At 35.2% G+C, this 15,913-nt stretch overlaps 1 protein-coding gene across 44 annotated transcripts in view; it reads right to left on the reverse strand.

The window, feature by feature from the left end:
• The window catches only part of ZNF280D (zinc finger protein 280D), a 197,551-nt gene that overhangs the window by 59,733 nt on the left and 121,905 nt on the right, over positions 1-15,913 (reverse strand). For 36 of the 44 annotated variants that reach the window (XR_010151705.1, XR_010151710.1, XR_010151709.1 and 33 more), the window contains 4 exons: positions 13,421-13,567; positions 10,485-10,550; positions 10,245-10,384; positions 2,923-3,040 (listed from right to left, as the gene is read on the reverse strand). Coding sequence is in view for 37 of the 44 variants with exons in the window: in XM_054667568.2 (XP_054523543.1) it covers positions 2,923-3,040; positions 10,245-10,384; positions 10,485-10,550; positions 13,421-13,567 (471 nt within the window). In the remaining 7 variants the exon portion in view is untranslated. Of the gene's footprint in view, positions 1-2,922; positions 3,041-10,244; positions 10,385-10,484; positions 10,551-13,420; positions 13,568-15,652; positions 15,771-15,913 lie in introns of all 44 variants that reach the window. The other 8 variants (XM_063794980.1, XM_063794986.1, XM_063794979.1 and 5 more) reach the window with 4 other exon arrangements.

Consider the following 15,913-nt stretch of genomic DNA (forward strand, 5'->3'; position numbering starts at 1 on the left):
ATAGGCCAGGCACGGTGGCTCACGCCTGTAATCCCAGCACTTTGGGAGGCTGAGGCAGACAGATCACGAGGTCAGGAGATAGAGACCAGACTGGCAAACATGGTGAAACCCCATCTCTACTAAAAATACAAAAAATTAGCCTGGCGTGGTGACGGGCACCTGTAGTCCCAGCTACTCGGGAGGCTGAGGCAGGAGAATGGCATGAACCTGGGAGGCGGTGCTTGCAGTGAGCCGAGATCGCGCCACTGCACTCCAGCCTGGGCGACAGAGTGAGACTCTGTCTCAAAAAAAAATAAAACAACAAAGGACACATAATGGAAGTAGTAAGTATAATGATTTTCACACATAATGGAAGTAGTAAGTATAATGATTTTCACACTATGTTCCCCAGAAATTAATGGGTTTGTTTTAGAGAATATATTGAGCATGTCTAACAGAGAAACTCTTTTTTGTTTTATTTAAATTTTGCATACAATTTTTATATAAGGATTTCATTCCTAAAAATACTTTCCCATTTGAAAACCATTTTGTTAAGGCTAAAGGATTTTAGTTTTATTTAATGCATTCTCAAGAGAAATGAGGATATCCAGGCTATAACAAGGCTCGGAAAAGTTTTTTTTGAAAATAACATACAACTGTACTTTGTAAAAGAGATTCTAAAACTGTACATCATATTTTAATCCTCACAATTGTACATGAAAAGTAGAAATGGTACGGTAAGTATATTAGAAGTATTCCAGGTTTTTAAGTCAGATAAGTTCAAATCCACACCTTGTCACTCTCTAGTTATGTATTCTTAGCTTAATTTCTCTAAGCCTCAGTTTCCTTTTTTATAAAATAAGTTACAAGTTTACAGAGCTGCTTTAAGGACCAAATAAGATAATGTACTTAAGGCACCCAACAAAACATTTGGTACACAGAAAGCACTCAGTAATAAATTACAGATATTATCATTACTAACAAAATATTTTATATTTAACTTACCTCAGAGGGGAAAAATATAATAATAGATTAACCTGTCAGCTTTTTAATAAGGGCAAACATTACAGCAAAATAAGAGTATTATACTACTTGGCTTCTCTCTTTCACCCTTTTCAGATAACATAAAAATGATTTTTTTCCATCTTCAAAATACTCGATTACTGATAGATATACTGTAGGTACATGGGAAAAATTCTGTATAATCATATTCACATTCTTGTGAGATGTTTAAGTTACCTGAAAAACCAATGAATGCTGGAATTCTGAATTAAGCATCTGATTATATAGGAGGCTGGACAGTAGAAACAGACTGCTTTAAGAATTTTTAAAACAAGAAATCTCAAGATTAAATAAAATCACTCTGTATTTGTTTTAAATTTTGATGCTTTCACTTATTTCTCTGCTGTGTTTGGCTTGTGTTGCTCCCTACCCTCAACAGCTCTCTCTCTGCTGGTAAAAATCCTATTCTCATTCAAGATTTAGCTCAAATCCAGTTTTCTCCAAACCCCCATAATCTCCCTAGATGGTAGTCTGTTAATCATGTTACTGAACATGTGGCACATATCATTCATAATTATCATTCAGAATAACTGTGTTGTCAAGTCTTTTAAAGCTTATAATGTATTCTCACATTTCACTTGGATTTGGACATAAAAAATCCCTAAGTAGAGCAAGAATTAAAGTTACATGTCCAAATGAATGGTTCCAGATGTGAAGAATGAATGCATTCTACAAAAAAAATTAAAATCTCCCTTTTAACAATATGAGAAAACCAAAGTGGTTAGGTAACTTAATAGAGACTACAAAAATCTTAAGAATAGAGGATCAAATCATCCCACTTACTGCTCAGGCTAAAGTCCCACTCACTGAAGTAGAACACTTATACAGAAAGAATAGGAGTCATTATTTCTCTTTATTCCCAAGAAGTTTCAAGAATTTAGACTTTTTCTATGAATAAATCTACATGCTTTATGAAACCAGACTTAAGACAACTATTTTTTTCTCCCTGTTTCTTTTGGTTCTTACCTATTTCACAAACCAGATTGTTACTAAATATGTAAGTGACACCCAGAGAGGTGAATATCAAATCAAGTATTAAAAAATTGGAAAAACAGTTTAAGTTTATAATAAAAGTATTACTATTAAAAAAAAACTGGGAGAGGGTTTGGTAAATTCTCCGCACTGATTTGTTAGTAAATCTAAAAATTCCAAAAAATCATGTATACGTCTGTTTAGTCAAATATTTGAATAGATACAAATTGCTAAGATACAAAGAGTAACTGCCTTGATTACAGGGGATTTTCAATTAGATAAAATTATTTTATAGTACGCTAATTTATTTTAGATTAATGAAGAACTTTGTTACAGTATACAATCAAAGAACTTTAAATGTTCCTCAACAGGGAAAGTTCACTAATCCTTCAATGTACATTTCATGAGTACTTACTATGTACAAATCACTATTTATTTATTGTTGGCAGTTTATAATAGCACTTTATAATCATATTGAACTATCACGCTGAAACAATTAGAATAGAAAGACATTAAACTAATTAAGAAATCAACTATAGCCATATATTTTTCACACTAGTGTCCACAGAAACTAATTAATACTTTTTTAAACAGAGTATTCAGGCTACCTGAGAAGTTCTCTAACTCACAGAAATTATTTTAATATTTCTCAGCTATGGTTAGCTCCAAGTGAGAATTAGTTCAAAGTTGGTTAGCTTACTTAATAGGAAGAAATAAAATATTCTGTCATTAAATAGGAGTTTACAGAAAATTACCCACATAAGCTATTCAAGTACTAGTGACGTTCCACCTTACAATATATGAAAAACTTCACACAAGGGTAGGGACTTCAAAACAGAAAGTCAATCTCATATGCATATTCATCAAGTTTCTTTCTATAACCTTTATGAAAAAAATACTAAAACCAACCTGCCATAGAAAGTGTTGGTCCCCCTTGGTAATGTGATAATCCTGTATCCTGGGTCAAGTCAAATAGTAACTCTGATGACTTATTAGACACAACTCGTGATGAGTTTGTTATATAACCCTGTTAAATAGTTCAAAGGAAAAATAATACATTTATTCAACAGTTATAATTATTTCAATATAATTATATATTATGTAATTTTATATAATTATATAAGAATTTTATTTCACAGACATTTATAAAAGTAAATTGTATGCCCAATATTCTAAGGAAACCCTTTGATAACTCAATTATTAATAAATTAAAAACACAAAGATAATTGCTACTTTGCCAAAATTATCATCTACTGAAACTGAAAGCAAGCTATTACTTAGAGCTGATTTACTGCTGACTAGAAAACTAAAATGGGGGGCATATTCTTAGTTCAACTTCTTCAAGGTAAAAGAAACATAAATCAACTTATATATCAGTAAGATTGATACACTTTAGATGACTTCTAAAGATTCAGTATCCCCATTAAAGGGCAAATAATAGAACTTAGCAAGATCTTTGGGCAAAAGCAAGGAGAAAAATAAAAACCATATTTACATGACCAAAAAAATTAAAAGCTTCTTTGCTTCTAAAAACCTCACATCTGAGATATCACGGCAAACAAACGGAATCAATCTGCAGTATTGTGCATCGGTGTTAAGGATGAATATATCACATAATGTGAATTTTGAAATCATCTTTATTGGAGAAATGTATAAGCTATGTGTCAGAAAGAGAAAAAATGGGCCCCACACACTTTCCATCATCCCATAGAAAGCCACGCTAGGCCAGGAATCTTCTGTCTTATCAGGCAAATATGAAAGCAAACCGGTCAGTAGAGTGAACAAATAAGAATGCCAGGCAGACAGGGTTTAGAACAGAAGTTGTTTATGGGAATAATTGGGGCCAGCTGTCCTGCTCCTGGAGGCCTCGGGACTCAAAGGAAGTTTTAGCCCTTCCATCAGGAGAAAGGGTGGTCCAAACTAAAAGGAAGATCTTAAGAAGAGAGGAGTGAAAAGTATGAGATGAATGATAATGGGGTCAGGTATAAAGCAGTATGAAGTTATATATGAGCATATATACATGGTGTACATAATTATGAAAAATATGGTCAATATAATTTAGGGACATACACTCCGCTATTATTATACATTAAATATAATGACACATACACATACACACACACACACACACACACACACACACAAGTATACTCCAATACCATTAATACTTCTAAAAGATACTCATTGTGGACGGGAAGCTCTCAGAGTGACTTTTGGACCATTCTACATGTCATAATACATAACAAGCAGATTAACAATGATTAAAAATTAAAGGAAAAAAGACTATCACTTTAGGAAAAATATGGGCAAAGGACATAAACTGAGAGAATTCAGAAGTCAAATACTAATGAACAACATATACGAAATACCTTTTTTCCAAATTACCAGCCAAAGAAATGCAAATAAAAACAACAGCAACATTTAACTAATGAATTGGCATGTTACCATAATATCTACTACAAAATAAATTAATTAGCCACTACTCTTAAAAGTGTCAAGTTCATGGAAGACAAAGAAAGAATGAATAACTAGAAAATACGAGGAAATTAAAAGCAGTAACTGCAAGTATCCTGAATAGGATACTGGGCAGGAAAAAGAACATTAATGGGAAAACTGATGAAATTCCAGTAAAGTCTATAGTTGGGTTAATGTTAATTACCCAGTTGTGATAAGATGTTAAAATAAAGGGAAACTGGGTAAGGGGTATATGGGAACTGTCTGTACTATTTTTTCTGTGTCTAATATTAGTTTGAGTTAAAAAGCAATGATAACATTCATTATTGGCAAAGTAGAGCTTATATTTTAGTATAATTTTTCTGCATGAAAGCTTTGGCAGTAGCTACTGAAGGCTTTAAAAGGTTCACTTCCTTTGTGTGTGTGTGTGTGTGTGTGTGTGTGTGTGTGTGTGTGTGTGTGTGTGAAATGGAGTTTCACTTTTGTTGCCCAGGCTGGAGTGTGATGGCCTGATCTCCGCTCACTGCAACCTCTGCCTCCTGGGTTCAACTGACTCTCCTGTCTCAGCCTCCTGAGTAGCTGGGACTACAGGCTCATGCCACCACACCCAGGTAATTTTCATATTTTTAGTAGAGACAGGGTTTCATCATATTGGTCAGGCTGGTCTTGAACTTCTGACCTCAGGTGATCCACCTGCCTTGGCCTCCCAAAGCGCTGGGATTACAGGGGTGAGCCACTATGCCCAGCCGGTTCACCCCCTTTTATCTAATTATTCCATTTTTAAGAATTTATGGTAATGAAATAAAAATGTTTAAGGGAAAATTAGTTATAACAGAAAAACAATTATAACCTGTATGTCTAACAATGGAGAAATGATTAAACTGATAAAACTATTGTGCAAAAATTAACTTTTTTTTTTTTTTTTTTGAGACGGAGTCTCACTCTGTCGCCAGGCTGGAGTGCAGTGGTGTGATCTTGGCTCACTGCAACCTCCACCTCCTGGGTTCAAGCAATTCTCCTGACTCAGCCTCCCGAGTAGCCGGGACTACAGGTGCACACCACCATGCCCAGCTAATTTTCGTATTTTTAGTAGAGACAGGGTTTTACCATGTTGGCCAGGATGGTCTACATCTCTTGACCTTGTGATCTGCCCACTTTAGCCTCCCAAAGTGCTGGGATTACAGGTGTGAGGCACTGCACCCGGCCAAATTAACATTTTTTTAGGAAATGTTCCAAGTAGAATGTTCAGTGAAAAAAGAGAAATATGTATTTGCAAATACTATAGGGTCCTGATACACTCTTCTCACTTTTCTAAACTCTGTCCCCAAATACATATTACTTCATAAGAGAAACATAAAAGTTTTATTATTATAAATTAAGGAATATTCAAGTTTTAAGAATTTTGCTTTATTACTAACTTTTCTATTGACATGGGTTTGTTAAGAAGTTACGGAAACAAGCTATTGATGTAACTCAAACTAATCCTAGAATTTGAGGCCTAGTAGGCAGATGTAGGCATTTGGGCCTCAACATGTAGTATTTTCTTTTTATCATGCCCTATGATTTAACAGTAATAAAACATAATCTTACTTCAAAGTAAACATTTTCTCCAAATATTTGTGAAAAAATGGAAAAGTTACTTCTGAGTTTCAAGTTACTCACCTTTCAAACTGAAATAATGATCACAATTGTTTGTTTTAAATGTACTTGCTCTTCATGGTACATGTATCATATCAAGCAGCTATCACAATACTAATAAAGACCTAATATTATTCCTCATTTTATAAATAGGTAAACTAAGGTTAGGTGGGGAAGAGTAAGGCTCCCAGTACAGCCCCACTTGTTGCTGATGGAGCTGGAAATAGAATCCAGGTCTGACTGATTACAAAGCCCATGCACTTAAGCTATATCACATTGACTTTCTGGGTCATAATAATATATCCCATCCCTGCCAACCTGAAAGCGATGTTGAGATACCACATTCCATGAAAAAGTAAAAACACACACACAAAATATGACATAAAATAAAAAACTACTATAGTTTATTAAAATGACTTCCAAAATTCAGAGAAAAGTCACTTAAACAGGATTCTCAATTCATTCCAGAATACTCCTCTGTCATTCTTAACTTTGACTGCACAGTAGAATCACACTTGAAGAGTTTTTAAGAAGCTATCATTTCTGGGTTCCACCCACACCAACTGGCAAAACCTCTCATTTTTTAAAAGAACCCAAGTACTGGGAACCATCAGCTGAGGTGCTTTGATTTAAAAACTATGCCCAAAACATTCTGAGTCAGAAAGGAATCTAATTCCTAACTCTTACAACACCAAACGTACAAACTCTTGCTTTTATTTTTTTTCCCCATCCTTGGTCAAACGTTGGAAAGATTTTTACCTAACGAACTATTAAATAATGTTTTGTTTTTCTATTTTTTTTCCTCAAATGCCAAACAGCTTATAATAAGCATAAAAGAAACCACTAAGTTAATTTGATTCCAACTAATAGCAAAGAATTTTTACATTCTGGGTACCTTTCCAGCTATACCTTCAGGAACACCTATTACTTTTTTTTTTTGAGATGGAGTCTCACTCTGTCCACCCAGGCTGGAGTGCAGTGGCAGGATCTTAGCTCACTGCAACCTCCGCCTCCCAGGTTCAAGTGATTCTCCTGCCTCAGCCTCCCAAGTAGCTGGGATTACAGGCGCCCACCACCATGCCCAGCTAACTTTTGTATTTTTAGTAGAGACAGGGTTTTGCCCTGTTGGCCAGGCTGGTCTCAAACTCCTGACCTCAGGTGATCCACTCGCCTCGGCCTCCCAAAGTGCTGGGACTACAGGCGTGAGCCACCACGCCCAGCCACCTGTTACATTTTTTAAAACATTAGAAATAGCCTGTAGAACCTTAGATGATTGAAGATAGAGACTCAGCAGTCTCCCTTATTGTTCTTATTATTTAAACAATATACATTTTTAAGAAAATGTACTACTATTTTTCTGAGACAGTGGTGCCCTAACTCTTTGGCTTCAGAATCATCTTATGCACTTTAAAATTGTTGAACCCAAAAAGACTTTTTGTTCACATTGGTTATATCTATCAATATTTTCCATATTAGAAATTAAAACAGAGAATATTTTATAATATTTATTTATTCATTTTAAAATAACAAACTCATTACAGATTAACATAAATAACATTTTAATGAAAAATGACTTGCAAACGCAAAAAAAACTAGTGAAAAGTGGCATTGTTTCACATCTTTGCAAAGCTCTTAAATATCTAGCTTAATCAAAAATTGTTTTAGTCTCTTATCTGCTTCTGCCTTCAGTCTACCATGACATGTTGTTTTGGTTGAGGAATATTATTAAATTCTGCCTCACAGGAATATATAACTGGAAAAGGGAGTGTTTTAATAGGGTTTTAATTAACTGTGGATATACTACTTTGATACTATACCAAAACTGAACAGTTGGTACCTTCTTAAAGGTTTGTTGCAGTGTGAAATCTGAAACCGTAGCCCAGAACACCCGTTCCATTAAAATCATTGGTCTATCTTAGCTTTTAAATGTATGTTTTACCCATGCATACTTTTGTAGTATATATACTAGTTATGTGGAAAATACTAGTTTCACTGAATTACACAGGTCTTCCAAATGGTGACATAGTTCATTACACAATATTTTAAAAATCATTATTTATGAACACCACCACCCATCAGAAAACTCTTATTCAAAAGCTGCCAAGATCACGGTGGCAAATGAGTTTTCCAAAATTCTAATTTTTGCTTAAAAGTTCAAATTTTACCATTGGTAAGAAATATTACTATCAATTATTTTTGCTGAAGTGACAGATTTGAGGAAATGTTTGCCAAACAATCAAGATTGACTAAGTGTGTGTGGCAGACAGACTCTAAAGTGGCCTCCATGTAAATGTCATTACCCATAATCCCCAGGTCCTGGTATTCAGGTCCTGTGTAATTCCCTCCCATTGAGTGTGGGCAGGACCTCTGACTTGCTTTTAACCAATAGAACACAACAAAGGTGACAGGATATATATGATTTTTGTGTACGTGATTATGTTACCTAAGACTGTAAGGGCATCTTGCTAAGGACTCACTCTCACCTGCTAGCTTTGAGGAAGCAAGCAGCCTTATTGGGAAGACCTACGTGGCAAGGAGCCAGCCAAAAGCCAACAAGATACAGAGATTCTCAGTCCAACATCCCTTAAGGAACTGAATGCTACCAACAACCATGTGAACTTGGAAGCAAATACTTCCCCAACAGAATTTCAGATGAAACTGCAACTTCAGGCACCACATCTTGAATGCAGCCTTGTGAGATCCTTAAGCAGAAAACCCACCTAAGCCATGACCTGATTCCTGACCCACAGAAATTGTGAGATCATGAGATAAAGAGTGTATGTTGTTTTAAGCTGTGTAAGTTTGTAGTAATATTGATACACAGAAATAAATATCTAACACACCATGGTTTGTCAGTCATTCTTTCATGTAACAACAACAAAAAATCAGGTAGTTTACCTCACAATTCAATCACACAAGTGCTTTTCCTCAAGACAACTATCATACTTCAGACACAGAGGTACTTTATGCATACTACCCATGTCATCACACAGAATATTTTAAAAAACACACATTCAAGTGTAGAGAGTTAATAAAACTAATAACATTTTAATACTTCATCAGGGATTGGGTATAACTGGGTAATACTCAGTTGAGTAATGTAGTTTACTGTGAGTGCATGGCAGGTGACTAATACAGAAACTACAAGTACACTTTGGTGGCACTACCTTGATTCACACTAAGGCACCAGCAGCTTATCCACCATTACTTTAGCATCACCAGTGCAAATGTCAACACAGTGGAAAAGGAAAACAGTCTTTGATTATAATGACAACACTGTTGACCCTCAAACCTCTGAAAGGGTCTTGGGGAACCCCAGGGGATTGCAAACTACAATCTGAGAACTGTTCAACTAAGGCAATTCTTTCATGTCTAAAAAAGTGTACATTTATACACAACATATATGTATGTATGTGTGCATATACATATAAACTATGGGTTAGGCTGGATTGAAATCCCAGATCCATCAACTGCCAGCTTTGGGATCTTGAATAAATCTTTCAACCTCTATGAGCCTCAGTTTCCTCAACTAAAAAATGAGGATAATAATAGTGTTTACTTCATGGGGATGTTTAAGAACTAAATGAAATGAACTTACCTACAGCATTTAGCACAAACCCTTATACATATTAACAGCTCAATGAATGTTAACTATTACCATTTTCTATTACTTTTTGTAACAAAAAAAGTGGGAGTTTTTTGTAATAGGAAAAAATGTTTGTTTTTTTTTTTAACTAACTGAACTATGAAGGAATGTTTTCAGAATAAAAAGCTATGATGGTCACTTGACTGTTTTCCCAATTAAGAATACCTGGTCCCGTCTGCAATCTTAAATATTTGTCATTATGCAATATTTATGGCTGACTATAATTTTATTCATATTTTGATAGTATAGTTTTCATTACTGTACCTATTTAGGCATACTGCCTATTATTAACAGGTTGGGTAGTTAGCTCCTTCAGTTATTACTTGGGGTACTGCTTGAGCTAGCGGAAATATGGTGACATTTTCTGATGCTAACTATGCTTCTACTGGATGACTACTTATGACAGTCCAGAATTGAAACTGGGTACTGTTGATATTGATAAACAACATCAAATGGATCCCTGAGCTGGCCGTATAGTTTTAGAAACACTTACAGGTTTAGAAAAAGGCTGAACAATAACAGAACTATCTGAAGATCTAGACTCAGGATGAAAATTTATTGGTGAGGCAGGCACTGGATTTGATGTTGGATTCGTGTAGTGTTGACTTGTAGGCTTGAATGCAGCAGTAATACCTGTATTTTAAAGTAACACAATATATGGAAATTATTTGTACATAATCAATTTTGTCAAAATACTTCACTTTAAAATTAAAATAGTATAATAATACAGTACCTCGACTGAGTGCACCATTCTTTAGTCCCCTTGAATATGAGCTGGGGTTAACTCTGTTCAAAATATCTATAAAAGATTATATTTATTTTAAAATACATTGTTTGAATGAAATACATATTAAGATAATAGAAATCATGAATTGAAAACATTTAAACAGATTTATGGAAGGAGTATATAACTAATCACTGATTTAAGAATATAGTTCATTTTAAACACATACATCTTTACCTACTAAAGAAACAAAAGAAACAAGATAACTAGGTTTTGTTTCACAGACTAAGAACAATCTTTCTCATTGTAACTCAAAATCCAAAAGTCAGAAGGAAATGACAAATCTGACTACAGGTGAGTCAAAACATTGTGCTTGCAAAGAAACATCACATAGTTGATAACAATTTTCCAAAAACATATTTATATATAACCTATAATTTAAATGTATATCTTTCTTTGCATGATGACAGGGCTGTTACATACAGTCAGGTTCCTATGATTCAAAATCAAATCCTTGCCCAACCTCTACACTGCATTCACTCCTCTAAAAGCCTTGAAGTTGCATTACAGAAAATCTCATTGGATTATCTACTATTAGTTTTGAGTTAAAAAAGAAAAACTATCAGAGATTGCAGACTAAAGTGAACCAACAGTTTATCATAGCATTTTATTAGTTAAGAGGTTTCAAATTTACCACTACACCAGAAGTCAATCTGAGCCTGCCATGACTTTGAGGATCAATTTAAAGTTCCTCATTCTTGCATGCATGTAAACTCTGTAACTTCTAGCTTATCAAATTATAGTTTGGAAGCATGAGGATTTGCCTAAAATTGCTGGTTAGAAAAAGGTAAAAAGCACCCAAAAAAAAAAAAAAAAAAAAAAAAACACCCACCAAATCTCATAAAAATTTCTTTTATCTTCCTCACAGTAGAAAGAAACCAGATCCCATTAAGTAATTCTATAAAATAATGGTTCACACAGAAATATGGTTGTTTTCTGATAAGGTCAACGCAGTGCTCTGTAATTAAACACTACAGAAGTCTTATTAGAGAAAGATCTACTCAAAGAACTTGAAACTGTTTTCATTCAGAAATTCAGGATTAAATATTTACTCAAACCATGAAAGAGCTATTGCTGTAGTACTATTTAGTGGGTGTAGTCTATGGATCACAAGTTTTTGCCCTCCTTTCTTGCAGTTTTATATAAACATTTAACTCATGTTCCATATGTTAACATATTTTATGGCTTACAAATAAAACAACAATAAAACCATTTAAATTATTCACCTTAACACTGTAGAAAAGAAATTCTGTTGGGGTTAATCCCCTTCTTGATGGAATTATTTTAAAACTAATGTACAATGTTCTACCCGAATACCATGAAGAGTCATCTACAATCAGTGTAAATTCAACTTGAATCTTAACTGTCATGTTTTCAATAAGAGTTTGAATTTTGCAATATAATATTTCAGTATAAAACAATAACCAATAGAATATTATGTCCCACTATCACCGACGATGCCATCATGCCTAATTCATTTTCTAATCCAAGTGGCACTCCGCTTAGCATTCCATGAGAGATGACCAATGTGCCCCAGGAAACAGTATTGAAAATTCGATTGGTGAAATTACTCTCTCTCTGATAAAACTGAATAAAGGTGCCAATCCAAGTTTAGAGGTAAGCGAAGCAAGAACTAGGCTTTCAAAAAATTTTGGTCTCTTAATCACACTTTTAAGCACTACCATGGTAAGTAAACACACACACACACACACACACACACACACGCTGGTAAACTGGGTACATAAAATTCTTTGGTAAATTCTCCTGGCTTCAAACAAACAAGTAAATGAAATGGAAAAGGATCTATTTTCTCTTTCTCCCTGAAATTTGTACATTGTTTCTCTGCACTGTCATACATTTTTGAGTGGACATTTTAACAAATGTCATCAGTATCTGCATGTTAATATTATAACAATGTCAAGCCCAATTCTCTAATTCAAAGCTAATAAGCCACAAAGGTACCAAGTTGTTCTGCCCAAAAGCCTTAAGGATTTAAATGTACTAAATGCTACATCATCCAAGTACAGTGGCTGTAGACAGCGCCATTCTCTTTCATGAATATAAAAAGGAGTTGCTGGAAGACGGATATGGTCAGAAGCTGCAGCTTCTATTGGTACACAGGCCAGAGTCTGTGCAATCATTCACCACCTATACATTTTGTAGCCACGTATAGATGACATTGCAGTGAGGACTGGATGTGAGAAGTCCCGTTTGAGACTAACAAAAACTCACTTAGTATATTCTGAAATTTTAAGCAAAGCATTCCAAATGTTTTATTTTCTCTTCTGGGTTTGAGAAAAATGAAAAAGAATAAACAGATAAATATGTTACTTAAGGCTAGGTGCAGTGACTCACACCTGTAATTTTAGCACGTGGGGAGTCCAAGGCAGGTGGATCATTTGAGCTCAGGAGTTCGAGAGCAACCTGGGCAGCATGGTGAGACCCTGTCTCTACAAAAAATACAAAAATTAGCCAGGCATGGTAACACATGCCTGTAGTGCCAGCTACTTGGGAAGCTGAGGTGGGAGGATCGCTTGAGCCAAGGAGGTTGAGGCTACAGTGAGCTGTGACTGCATCACTGCACTCCAGACTAGCGACAGAGTGAGACCCTGTCTCAAAATAAATAAATAAATAAATAAATTACTTAACTCCATTAAAAATTATGATTTCTAATCTCAGAAGACCTCCAGGGTCACCAGCTAATCTCAGTCCATTTCTCTTTTCTGATATCTGATATTTAATCTCTTACCTCCTTCCTCAAGTCCCCAATCATGTTCCTCTTTACAGTGGAACATGAACATCAAGTACCTATTAAACAGTTCACAAGTTTTTCTATTAGAAATAATACCTTATAAAGCTTGGTTTCACTAAAAGTAAATGCTTACTTGAAATTGCTGGTTTTGAACTTGATATCTCGCCAACAAAGATTGGCTCATCATCATCGTCATCCTCAACTTCTTTTACTTTCTTCTGCCATGGTTCCAGCTCCTCTTCTTCACATTCCATAAACAGTTCTGCCATTTTTGAATTACCTAATTTTCAAAAGGAGAGAAGTAAACCTCATTTTTGAAAATAAAAATAAAAACATTTTTGTAATACATAGCATTAATTTTAAGGTGTACTTTAATAATCTTAATAGCAATTTCTGAATTGATATTTGTAGTCAGTATATGGTAACAACAGTGAGAAATACAGAGCTTACTATCTAAAATATTAAATAGTAAAATTTAGATAAACAGATAATCAATGACAGTAGTTATTTGCCGTAGACAGAAAATTTGGAAGTCAAATTCAGTGAAAGTGAGTTTTAGTCGTATACACAGAATATGATTATCTCTACAAAAAGGATTATACCCACTGTCTTTTTAAAAATGTATTCACAAAAGGCAGATAAACTAAGAATAATAGGCAACAGGTGGGAGATAAACTGGATAAACTAAACCAGATTCAAGAATGCCAGGCAGGATGGGAGCAGTGGCTCACACTTGTAATCCCAGCACTTTGGGAAGCCGAGACAGACAGATTGCTTGAGGTCAGGAGTTTGAGACCAGCCTGGCCAACATGGTGAAACCCCATATCTATCAAAAATAGAAAAAAATTAGCCAGGCATGGTGGCCCGCATCTGTAATCCCAGTTCCTTGGGAGGCTGAGTCAGGAGAATCGCTTGAATCTAGGAGGTGGAGGTTGCAGTGACCTGAGATCATGCCACTGCATTCCAGCCAGGGGTGACAGATTGAGAGTATGTCTTTAAAAAAAAAAAAATGCCAGGCATAGAACACAGCAGGGAAGAGATGCTAGAATAGAATATGGAAAACTAATTAGGCTTATTCAATTAAAGGCAAAGTAGATATTTCTCACAGGAAGAATGTCACAAATCATTTCCCAGTCTAATGTTATAGTATAGTCCACCTACCAAAAAAAAGGCCTTCCCATTTTCCTAAATGCCATCAATATCATGAAACTTTTTTCTCTAAACTGTACTATTTTACTAATTATACAGAGTTCTTCAAATCTAATAATTAAAAATACTAATTTTCATTGGCAAGTCATAACTTAGCATTTGTGTTTTTTAAATACTTGAAATACCAGCCTTATTGTGTGTCTCAGAGTGATTATTTATACCACGTCTTCTACCTAGAATATCTTTCTTTCTCAGTTTTACAATCTATATCACTCCAGTCTGGAGCAAAGAGAGCAGAGAGTTGATATCAAGTTGAATAATTCAAATCTTTACTCCACTGTTTCTAATCATATGACTCTAGAGAAGTTACTTGAACCTATTTTCCTCATCTATAACACAAGTATGATATCTACCTAATAGAAGTATTACATAGATTCAAGAAAATGCCACATAAAGCACCTAAAATCAAGTGGATACTCAACAAAATATTAATTCCCTGGCCCTCCTAACTCTTGGTTCAATTATAATTCCTCTTGTAAACCATTAGATTTTACTTTTCTTCAAAATCTGAACTACACTGATAATCAATATCATGCAATTCAAGATTTAACATATACGATCTCAAACTGCTATTTTTTCATGTCTTAATTTTATATGTCTAACATCATATAGGAATACATTTCCCCCTATACATTAGAGGGGCAGTAGGCACATGGCATATAATAATCTATGGACTAGGCGAAGTCAGAAAATGCATAATTTTAAACAATTAGGGAGACTCGTTGTATAGTAATAACAAAAGTATTATTTATATCCAGTTGGTATAGGTATAGGCTGAACTGTGTGTTCTCAAAATTCATATGTTTAAGACCTAACCCTCACCACCATAGAATGTGACTATATTTGGAGATTGGGTCCTCAGAAGTAACTAAATTAAAATAAGGTTAGTAGGGTGGGCCCTAATCTAGTATGACTGGTGTCCTTAATAGAAGAGGAGATTAGGACACAGACACAAGCAGAAAAGGAGATCACAGGAAGATGTAAGGAGAAGATGGAGGACAGGCACAGTGGCTCACGCCTGTAATCACAACACTCTGGGAGGCTGAGGCAGGCGGATCACCTGAGGTCAGGAGTTCGATACCAGCCTGGCCAACATGGTGAAACCCAGTCTCTACTAAAAATAGAAAAAAAATTAGCCAGGCGTGGTGGCGAGTACCTGTAGTCCCAGCTACTCAGGAGGCTGAGGTGGGAGAATCACTTGAGCACAGGAAGAGGAGGTTGCAATGAGCCGAGGTCATGCCACTGCACTCCAGCCTGGGTGACAGAGTGAGAATCTGTCTCAAAAGAAACAAACAAACAAACAAAAAACGAGAAGATGGCCATCTACAAGTCAAGAAGAGAGGCCTCAAACCCTTCCCATATGGCCCCTAGAAGAAATCAATCCTAACGACACCTTCATCTTGGACTTCTAGCCTCA

The sequence above is a fragment of the Pan troglodytes genome, chromosome 16 (assembly GCF_028858775.2).
Source record: "Pan troglodytes isolate AG18354 chromosome 16, NHGRI_mPanTro3-v2.0_pri, whole genome shotgun sequence".
Taxonomy (NCBI): Eukaryota; Metazoa; Chordata; class Mammalia; order Primates; family Hominidae; genus Pan; species Pan troglodytes.